This window comes from Podarcis erhardii (genome assembly GCF_964252035.2).
Source record: "Podarcis erhardii genome assembly, chromosome: 15".
Taxonomy (NCBI): domain Eukaryota; kingdom Metazoa; phylum Chordata; class Lepidosauria; order Squamata; family Lacertidae; genus Podarcis; species Podarcis erhardii.
This window is the reverse complement of record NC_138505.1, coordinates 16692096-16702903: the sequence shown is the minus strand read 5'-3', so window position 1 is coordinate 16702903 and position 10808 is coordinate 16692096. Positions and strand designations below refer to the sequence as shown.

Genomic DNA, 10808 nt, shown 5'->3' with positions numbered 1-10808 from the left:
AAGTCCCCAAGCTAGGAGGCGGGGGTATTCGGAGGGGCTTCCTCCAATCGCCGTCGTGAACACCCCAGGGGGGGGAGGAGCCGGGAGGCCGGCGAATGGCTGCCCAGCTTGGGTGGATAAAGAGAAGGCCGACCCAGCCTCTTAGGATCAGCCAATGAGAACCGTGCGAACCATGGCAAGCGTCGGGATTTCCCCCAATCGCCTTTAAGAGGGGGGCGGGCGGAGGAGCAGCCGTGATTCAGAGCGAGCCAGTTAAAAGAAAAAAAACAAAACCCCCGCAACGACAGCAAAGCCTTTGCCCATTATCCGTGTTTAAATTTGTCCCTCGGGCGCTGCCGTACTGCCCCCGGAAGGGACCGCGATTTCATTTGCCCGCGGCCGAGGGGGCGGGCGGGGGCGGTGTCGGCCCTGAGGGAGGCGGAGGGCGGTGCGGCCCTGCGAGGCCGAGGAAAGAGCTGCCGGGGAGCCTGGAGGAGGCCAGGGAAGGAGGGGGCCCTGCCTTCGCCGAGGAGAGGCGGCTGCTGCTGCTGCTGCTGCTGCTGCTGCGATGGATTCCTGGGTGCGATTCAGCGCCCAGAGCCAAGCCAAGGAGCGGGTCTTCAGGTGCGGCGGAGGGCGAGGCAGGGGACCGCGAAGGGTATCAAGAACCAACCCGCTCCCGGTGCCATCTCTTGGGGCGCCTTTCGTTTGGGGGAAGGGGAGCGGGGGATTCGTGTAATGATCGTGGTTCGTTATTATGATCCCCATTATTAATACTGTGTTGTCACTAGGCTATTGTTACTGTATTCTTAAATATTTTACATTTCTTTAGTTATCTTGTTGTTTCTTTTGGTTTATCATTTATCATTATTTGTACTTTAACCAGCCTCCTTTCATCCCAAGGTGGGCCAGGGTGTCGGGTAGTGATTAGAAGTGTCGGACGAGGACCCAGGAAAGATCAGAGTTCAACACACACACACACACACACACACCCCCTCGGCCACGACTTTTGCCCAGTGTGTCTCTCTCTCTCTCTCTCTCTCTCTCTTTCTCTTTCTCTTTCTCTCTCAGCCTAACTGCCTCACAAGGTTGCTGTGAGGGTAACATGGAGCGGGAGGAGAACTTTATGTGCCCCCTTGAGTACTCCTTGGAGAAAAAGGATGTGAATGCAGTAGCCAATAGGATAAGAAATATGAGTAAGCAAACTAAAACTCAATAACTCAATATTAAAAACAATTTAAGACAACTCACAATCTTAAAACAATAAGGTGTGCCTTTAAACTATATAACCTCTCAAATGTCAAAAGCCATATTTTTTTTGGGGGGGGGGGGAGTTTGAGACTTCTTGGTAAAGCCACCAACCTGTGGTACCAGGTGTAAAAGAAAGAGAGAAAAGACTTTTAGTTTTTATGTCTTTGTCATATTTATACCCTACCTTTTTTTTCTCAAAGGAGTTTAAGTTGGTGCAACATGATTCTCCTCCTCCTCAGTTAATCTTCAATTAATCCCCACAGCAAGCCTGGAAAGTAGGTTTGGCTGAGAGGCAGTGACTGGCCCAAGATCACCCAGAGTTAGGATTTGAGTGAGGATTTGAACCCTGGTCTCCCCCAGGTCCTAATCCAATACTCGAACCACTACAGCATGCTGCCTTCTTATTGATTATTATTAGACTTCCTTTTTAAAAAATGAAAGGAAAATACAATTGCATTTTCAATTTTACATACAATAAGCAAAAGAAAAATAAACACAATAAAAACAGAATCCCCTTTGACTTCCCCTCCCCTCCCCCTTTGTGCATCCTCATATAATGATTTTCTCTCTGCATCTATTCCATAACACTATTTTACAAATCCTTTGCCAATCCATAGTTCAAATTTTTACTACATGTTTTCTGTCAAGCTTACCAATGAATGTAATTGTTTACAATAATTTTTCAAATAAGTTATAAACTTTCCCCATTCTTTATTAAAATCTGCCTCTTCCTAGCTTCTAATTCTTCCTGTAAGTTTTGCCATTTCAGCATAGTTCATAAATTTTAGTTGCTGCTCTTCTTTGGCCGGAATTGTGCCGCCTTTCCATCTCTGGGCTAGACGAATCCAGGCTGTTGCTTCCAAGTAGTCCTTCCACACACTAATATGCTTCAGTTTACTTTTGCACGCACACACCTTCCTGTGCAATTTCCTCATTTCACTAGCATTGTTTGGGGCACATGGTTCATTCTGTTGTTTTCCTTGTTATAACAGCTTTAGGTCAGAAATCCTTCCCAAATTGTGTGACAGTAGGTCCTTATTTGTCATCTGGCTACTTTCTGACTATATGCCTTTTAAATTGATTTTTATTGTGTGTGTTTTTTTAAGAAAGAAATAAGGGGGGATTTTTCCAGGAGCGGGGGCAAAGTAAATGCTCCAGACAAAGATAATTGGTATTGGTATTGGAGAACACGTGTAGCCTTTTTGGTAGATCTGTTGACTGAGCAGTGATGTGACCTGGCACGTCTGTCTCAGAAAGACTTGTACTGCAGGTTTGCTCCTCCCTTGTTTCTCAGTGGTGGCCAAATAATTCCTTCCCACTCACCACTGACACCCTCAGTTCTTTCATCTCCCCCAGCCCATAGTTAATTGTACCAGCAGTGCAATCTGCTTTACAGTTGCTTCCCCCTGCATTTCCATACCCCTCCCTGCCCAAAACCAGGATAACTATGCTGGACTGCAGTGTTGTGTAATACGCTACTCTTAACCACCCCCATCAAAATGGGTTCCATTGTAGGGGTGGTTTAATCCACACACTCTCGGCCACACCCTGTCCTCTGCATTATCAGACTAAAGATGATGAACTTTATCTCATTGGCATTAGCAGAGCTATTTTTTTATTTGTTTAAAAAGTTTACAAACTCAGGGAAAGCACACCCTCTTTTGATGGAAATAAACTTTAAATTAAAAAACCACAAACATACTTCTCTTTCCTGCTACTTTTTGCTTTGGGCCGACACAATCCCCTCTCCCCATTACAGCTGCACTCAAAATCTCAGATTGTTCAATTTTCTTCCACTGGCCAATAGCAATTGTTTGGTTAGTGGTTCCACAATCCCTTTGTAAGTCATGCACCTTAATGTTTCTCAGGGTGCATTTGCTTTTTCCCAGCTGGGAAGACTCCTGAGCAAAGGAGGCTTTTCTTAAAGTTCAGGATTGTACAGTTAATTTGTTTAGATGCCCTTTGCAAAATGATTCTACTTGTAGGGAAAGGGTCTGTCCACAGAGTGTTTTTGCTTCTGTTCATGATTCAGTAGCAGCAGGAATATATGGTGATGCAATAACTCCTTCACTCCTCTCACATCTTACTGCATACCCTTAGGTTGGCCAAGAGCTCCTCCAAAGTTCAAACTTCAAGGACATAACAAGCACTCGGCGTGGTTGCCTTTTTCCCTTCCCTCCTGGAGGCTTGCCGGAGCTTGAGAATATGTCGGTTGCACTCTCTGTTTGGCCTGGCAGTGTGTGATTAGGGGTCTTAAGCAAGCCTTGCATTGGGTTACAACTTCCTTCATCCCTGACCATAGACTGCGCTGGCTGAGGCTAATGGGAGCAGCTGCAGTTCAGAACATCTGGAAGGCATCAAGTTGGAGAATGTTGATATTTATGTGTCTTATCCTAATTTGAAAACCCTCCTGTATATACCTATATATTTAATTATTCCAGGAAGCTCTCATGGACCCACTTACGCAGCACAAGTATATACCTCCCCTCCTTTTTGCTTTAATAATAATAATAATAATATTTATTTATACCCCACCCTCCCCAGCCAAGGCCGGGCTCAGGGTGGCTAACAAGCAATAATAAATACTTTTTGCCTCGTTTGCCAGCTATTGCAGTAGGGCTATTTCATTGTGGCCTCAAGTATCTTCTCTACCAGGCTAACCCCTTTCCACTGTTTGTTTCTTTCCTCCTAGGGCTGCCCAGTATGCCTGCACTCTGCTCGGCTACTCACTGCAGAAGTATGGGGCCAGCCCCGATTTCATTGCTAGGATCAAGCAGCTGGAGGCTCACATGAGCTTGGGGCGCAAGTGTGAGTGCAAGAGGGGTTGACTGGGACCTGAGAGGGTTGGGGAGGGATTCATTTTTATTTATTTGAGGAAATTGCTGTAGCACTTAGTATACATCTATGCAGTGCAGGGCAGATTTTTTGAAAAAAACACATTTTACAAACATGCAGTAAAAGCATCGATGCAAATGCAATGCAAATATATACAGTGGTACCTCGGATTAAGAACTTAATTCGTTCTGGAGGTCCGTTCTTAACCTGAAACTGTTCTTAACCTGAAGCACCATTTTAGCTACTGGGGCCTCCCGCTGCTGCCGCACCGCCAGAGCACGATTTCTGTTCTCATCCTGAAGCAAAGTTCTTAACCCAAGGTACTATTTCTGGGTTAGCAGAGCCTGTAACTTGAAGCATCTGTAACCTGAAGCGCATGTAACCTGAGGTACCACTGTATTTGGATATTAGTACTGTAACTGAGTACTGATGTTAGTCCCTCCTTTAACACACCTCCCCACACTCAGCACCATTTAAGCCTCCTGCCTCTCACCCAGGACCCAAGCAAACCCACAGACCACCCCAAAACCTTACAGAAAAGAGGGTACTCCTGAACCTGCCGACTTAAGAGCCTAAGAAGATCCTGCTGGATCAGGTCATTGGCCCATCTAGTCCAGCATCCTGTTCTCACAGCAGCCAACCGGCTGCCTGTGGGAAACCTGCAAGCAGGACCTGAACACAGGAGTCTTCTCCCCTCCTGTGGCTTCTAGCAACAGGTATTCAGAAGCTTTGGTGCTGCCAACTGCAGAGGAGCAGCATAGCCATCACAGGTGGCAGCCTTCTCAGTGATTTTGTTGGATCTTCTTTTAAAGCCATCTGAGTTGGTAGCCACCTGTGGGAGTGAGTTCCATCGTTTAGCTATGTTCTGTGTGAAGAAGGACTTTCTGACTTAGCCCCAGTTCCTCACTCTAGGGCTTACATGCAGGCACTAAGGTCTCATTGCCTCCTCAGGCTTCCCACAACTGTGTCCCCTCCAGCAATCTGTCAGCTGCTCTCAGCACACCCAGTTCCACTCCAGGATCTGGTGGACCTAGGGCAGTGGTGGCCAAACTTGGCCCTCCAGCTGTTTGGGGACTACAGTTCCCATCATCCCTGGCCACTGTTCCTGTTAGCTGTGGATGGTGGGAGTTGTCATCCAAAAACAGCTGGAGGGCCAAGTTTGGCCACCACTGACATAGGGTATTTAAAAAGGGCAGGCTTCATTTATTCATGCTAAATTGTTTCTGCATCATTTCGCCCTTTTTTCGAATTTGTAAAATGCTTCAAAGTACAGTGGAACCTCGGTTTTCGAACGTCATCCATTCCGGAAGACCGTTTGATTTCCGAAACGTTAAAAAACCGAAGCATGCATTTCTGGAAGCATTTACGTCCGGAAAACTCAATATGGAAGCTGCATGGCATGTTTGGCTTCCAAAAAGTGTTCAAAAACCAAAGCAGTTTCTTCTGGGTTTTTGGCGTTCGAAAGTCGAAACTTCCGAGACGCTTGAAAACCGAGGTACCACTATACAGGAGAGCAGCCCTCCTAGATCATATTGAAGAGCCACCCACCCAGCCTCTAGTCACCCACATAGTTCAGCCAGACTGCCTCCAGTAAGCCTCAGAGGCACGAAATCTATCCCCATGTAGCAGCTCCCTTAGGAACTGCTTTTCAGCACACCTTACTGTTTAAGGTTGATCCCATTTTACAGATAGGGAACGTAGACTGATAAAGCAGGTTTCTCAAGACTTCCCAGAAAGTTTGTGCTTGAGCTCTGTTAGTCCAGGCTTGTAAGTAGCCAGTTGCCTGGTCCACTCTGGCAAGTAGGAACCTTCCCCCAGGTAACTAAACGAAGATGGTGATTTTGGTTTTTGCCACAGTTGGTTATGTGCAGCCATGTAGGATAGGAAAACCTATTTGTTGGATAGTAACTTGTACAGCATTATGCAACCTTGTGATCCTTACAGCCATCCTATAAGGTAGACCTATATTGGGCCTACCTTGCAAGGTTGCTGTAAGGATCCTCTCCCCACATGGCAGGGGTTTATTGGTGCTGAGAATGGCCTACCCAGTCTAATGAGGTCATATCAGCAGTAAAATGCAAACCAGGGACCTAATGATTCCTAGCTCCCCTGTCTCATAGCTGCTGTGTTATCCTAGTTAGCAAAGCTGTCCTAGAATCTGGCCTCTTGAAGATCCCCTTGGTCTATCTGGCCCCATCTCCTGCCACTCCTAAGGCAAACACATGCTGTCTAAGGACGCATTCAGACAGCCAGTTGACACCAAATCGGATTGCAGTTTGGAGCTTCTCCTTTAAAGAGCTGCAGAAGTGAGACCAATGTTGGACAAGCACTTTAACTTGGAATTCCTTTCCAGTGTTCCGGCTGGGGAATTCTTCAGATGCCCTGGAGGCGGCCAAACGGGCCATCCACCTGTCAGACATGGTCCTTCGCTTCTGCATCACTGTCAGCCATCTAAACAGAGCCATGTATTTCGCCTGTGACAATATCCTGTGGGCAGGGAAATCAGGTCTCGCCCCGCACATGGACCAGGAGAAATGGAGCCAGCGGTCTTTCAGGTGAGGTTTTTTGAATTGTATGGATGTGTGCTTTTATTTACACTGTTGATGGGCATAAAATGTTGCAGCGTTCTGCTGAGTGCAAATAAAGCTGCGTAAGACGGCTGTCACAGCTGATACCTGCTGATAGAAGTTAAGGACTTTTCTTCCTCCCCACCCCTTTGCCTTTTTTGCAGGTATTACCTCTTTGCACTGATCATGAACCTGAGCAGGGACGCCTATGAGATCCGGCTGCTGATGGAGCATGAGGCGAACGGGAAGTGCCAGCGAGGTGGTGGTGGAGACAGCCCCAGAGTGGGGGAAGACCACCGGCTCCAGCAGCTGAGCTTGAGGCTGAAGCTGCAGGTCCGACTCCTGTGTCACGTGCTGAGGGACAACCCCCCTCTGCTTCTGGACCTGGCGAAAAACGCCTGCGATATTTTTATCCCCATGGACAAGCTGGGCCTGTACAAGACCAACCCAGGGTTCGTGGGGCTCTGTGGCTTGACGTCTTCCGTTATCTCCATCCTTACCATTGTCTTCCCGTGGCTGAAGCTGAAGCCTTGAAGGGCGGGAGCGGGGGGGCGGGGCGGCTAGCTGCTGTCTGTGGAGCAGGCCACATGTCACAGGGCTTCCTCTTTCTACCTGTTCCACTTCCAGGGGCCAGTACAAGGTGTTTGCGACTTTGACAGCCTTAGGCAGCTGGTGGCCATTTGCGTAGCATGGGCTCCTTGGTACGTGGGGACTTGGGCCTGTTGGCGCTTTGGGGGACATCTAATTTGCACTCAATTTTAAGTGGGGGACAGAAACTTCGAGACCAACTTTCCTTAGTGCTCTGGGCCACCGTACTACAACCTTCCTATGCAGATGGTCCTCAAGATCTATCCTTCCGCTGGCTTGCCCCTCCTCTGCCCTTCCCACTCCACAATAACTCTCCCCACAAATCCCAACCACTCATCTGCTCTTTTTAATTCATCCTGGGCTGCTCTGTAACAGTTAAGCCCCCAGTGAACTGTGGGAATGCATCCTTTAATGCTCTGACATTGGAGCACTGGGGAAGGGATCGGAGCTCTTCTATGCCCCGCCACACCCAGCCTCTTCCACTCTTGAGCAGGAGCTGAAAAGTAAAGGTCTGTCCTTGTGCTTAAACCTAGTGACAGGCTGCCTCGTGGCATGGTGCCTCGGTGCCCCTTGGCAAGGAAGGAAGGTCTGGGGAAATGAGGCCCTGTGGCATTCTGCATCCTCTCTGCCTCTTTGCGGGGAGGCCAAGGGAGAACAGCTGTGGAGCTGGGGCCATATTTGGACTGAAGAGTAAGCACATGCCCAGTAAAGGGGCTTCTGGTATTCCTATCGAGCTGTGGCTCCTATTTTTTTAGGCTTCACCACTCCATTAACAAGCAGAGCTTTAATGTCTGCGTTTCCTCAACCTGGTCCTCCTCCAGATGTCCAAGACCCCAGTTCCCACCAGCCTGCAGCCAGCATGGCCACACTGAGCATGATGGAAGTTGGAGTATCCACACGGCATGAGAATTAGGATGGGCTGGTCTATGCTATGCCTTGATATTTGGCGCTGTTAATTCCTTTTCCTGATTTTGCAAGCCTCTCCCCCATCCCCTCCGCCTCATTAACAACTTTTGAAATCGAGTGACCTCCTAAAGCTAAATGTAGTCAGCCACAGAGAGTTTTCTTTGGTATTACTATTTTTAAATGGTGGATGGCTCCTGTTTGCCTGGGGGAGGGTTAGGTTCTGAGTAGGGATGCTGGTTTTCTGCCAGGCAGCTCACAGGGCATAGCATGTGCTCCAGATCTGGTTATGATCTGATACTGTATATAAAGTCAGGTTTCTTGCCGTCATTGTTCTACAGCGAGAGCTGGCAAATTCAGACCCTGAGAAGACTCCTGTCAAAGAACTTTGGGGGATGGGGAAGCCTTACCCAGCAGACTTCTCTGCTAGGTATCTCCTTCTCTGCCGCTCTTAAAACATAGGAATCTTCTCCGAGTATGCACATAGCCATCTTACTCCTCACACCCTGTGCTGCCACCTCATTTCCCTTCACAGGAGCTCTGTGCCTTCAGTAGTTGCACAACAGACAGACATTCCACCTGGGCTGCTTCCCCTTCCCTCTTCACTGTGGCCTCTCATTTCTGGGAGAAGCTGCACAGATTGAATTTCTGCCTGCCACCCATCTGTTAAGAGCTACAAAGCTTTGGGCTTTGCGTTCTCATTGGGATGCCCAAGTTGTGGTTGGGTGGCATCCCATCAGACTGCCGTGGGCTGGGTGCTCCCCTGTGTTGGGGGGTGAACTAAATGTTTCCACATACAAGAGAAGTTAGCATGTCTGGGGTGGGCACTAGGCAAGGTTCTTCCCCCTTGATTTCTGAGTGGAGAGAATTATTTTTATGGGGGAAGTAGTCAGGAACATGACATACATACACATGCCTCTTTGCTTTCTGAAAGAATGCATTGCCAACTCGGTCTGAGCTTAGGCCATTTGGGGGAATCCTCAGGAGTCCGTGTTGATCCGTTGTTTTTTGTCATCTTTTTCCATCTCCAGCCCAGGTCTCCTTTCCCCTTTCAGTACTGCTTCTTAATCTCCACCTTTAGCACCACCCATCTGCCCTGCTCATAACCCCATTCCTGGTTTTGAAACAGGTGTTCCCAACCTGGAGCAGGTGGTATACCCTGTTCCTCTGCTAATACAGTGCAATACCCTCCAGATGTTGCGGAGCTTGCAGCCTCCATCCTTCACCATTGGCCACACTGGTTGGGTCTGAGCAGAGTTTGGGGAGGGGGATCCTCCAGCAGTATCAGAAGGGCACCATATTGGCTACCCCAGGGTTAAAAATGTACCATTTCTCCCAGTCCTCAACTACACTTCTGCCTTTCCCTCTAACTAGTGTATCAAATAAACAGGGTTGATCATTTGATCCAATAAATTAAGGTTGGCATCTGTTGTGTAGCCTGGGTTCTTTTTCTTGAACGAGTGATCTCAAGGGAACACCCCTGTAAATCAGTTCCTTTGGGGGCGTGGGAATCGCTCCCTTTGCTTTCACTGGTGCCCATTCCTCTGGGCCCTCACTGCAGCTGGGTGCTCCTTTTTCTTTTAAGGTAGTCTCTATAAAAGCATGAGAAAGCACCTGACTGCTGCATCACGCCAAAGGCCCATGTAGTCCAGTGTCCCGTTCTGCAGCAGTGGTTCCCATTCCCCCCCCCCCAACCATGGCTTCTTTGGTTCCATAAACTCATCCCTAGTGCCCCCATCTTAGAAAACATTCACAATAGCGGTTTGCACAACCCATGAAGGAAGATGCAAGACCGTAACCCATTAATTGCACATTGATTCAAAATCCAGTTAAAACTATTTATGTAGTTCTAACTGTAAAGTTGATCCAGTATCCCACCACCACCACCCTTGTTTCTTAGCACCCACTTAAATACCTCCCCCCACCCCCAGGTCTGATAGTATCCACTTTGATAGTATCAAAGCTTTCTCTGCTCCTTATCCTCTGACCAGTCCTGCCAAGAGTTTTTCATGGGACTCTGAACCAGTGGTTTGCATTAAAACAGGCATCCCCAAACTCAGCCCTCCAGATGTTTTGGGACTACAGTTCCCATCATCACTGACCACTGGTTCTGTTAGCTAGGGATGATGGGAGTTGTAGTCTCAAAGCATCTGGAGGGCTGAGTTTGGGGATGCCTGCATTCAAACATAAAGCAAATCAGATTTCTCTCATCCTTCCCTTCAGACATCGCCTGGTGTAGCAGAGGGTGCTGCGGCAATCAGAAGTTTGGGATGCTCTGCTATGTCAGCCCAAGTGGATTCATTTCCCCTTCTCTTCCAACTCTGCTCTGGAGATGACAAAGGTGCTGCACATGGATGGCAGGGGAAGTGGCGGTTTGTGATAAGAGTAAAAGCCCAAAGGTCCACTCCTTGTCTCTGGGGGCTGTTGCCAGCTGCTACCTGTTGTCATATGGCTCTCTGGCACCATGAGGACTAGAATCTTGCTTGATTTTACAAAAGAAAGAAAAATAGAAGCTTAAAAAAAACCCTTACAAGTTAGCATCAATCCTTGTCTGCTGGGAGAATTGACCTGTGACTTTGCACATGAAAGCAGGTTGGAAAACTTCTGTGTTTGTAAAAGGAAGGGGAAGTTGTGGAGTTCTGGCTCATGGCAGAAGTCAGCCTGTCATAAACTGGCCTGATCACC

The 10808-nt window shown here is 48.1% G+C and overlaps 1 protein-coding gene across 1 annotated transcript; it reads left to right on the top strand.

The window, feature by feature from the left end:
• The first annotated feature begins 245 nt into the window (after positions 1 to 245).
• Positions 246 to 9549, top strand: PEX11B (peroxisomal biogenesis factor 11 beta). The gene is made up of 4 exons (XM_081842537.1): positions 246 to 603; positions 3923 to 4038; positions 6419 to 6620; positions 6797 to 9549. The coding sequence occupies exons 1-4, from the start codon at positions 548 to 550 to the stop codon at positions 7164 to 7166; spliced, it is 744 nt and encodes a 247-aa protein (XP_081698663.1). The 5' UTR covers positions 246 to 547; the 3' UTR covers positions 7167 to 9549.
• Positions 9550 to 10808: the final 1259 nt, after the last annotated feature.

Bases quoted from the DNA above. Each gene is read 5' to 3' on its own strand.
- PEX11B (XM_081842537.1), top strand. From the start codon at position 548: ATGGATTCCTGGGTGCGATTCAGCGCCCAGAGCCAAGCCAAGGAGCGG. The intron at 4,039-6,418 runs GTGAGTGCAAGA...ATTCCTTTCCAG, and splicing joins CATGAGCTTGGGGCGCAAGT to TGTTCCGGCTGGGGAATTCT. The intron at 6,621-6,796 runs GTGAGGTTTTTT...CCTTTTTTGCAG, and splicing joins TGGAGCCAGCGGTCTTTCAG to GTATTACCTCTTTGCACTGA.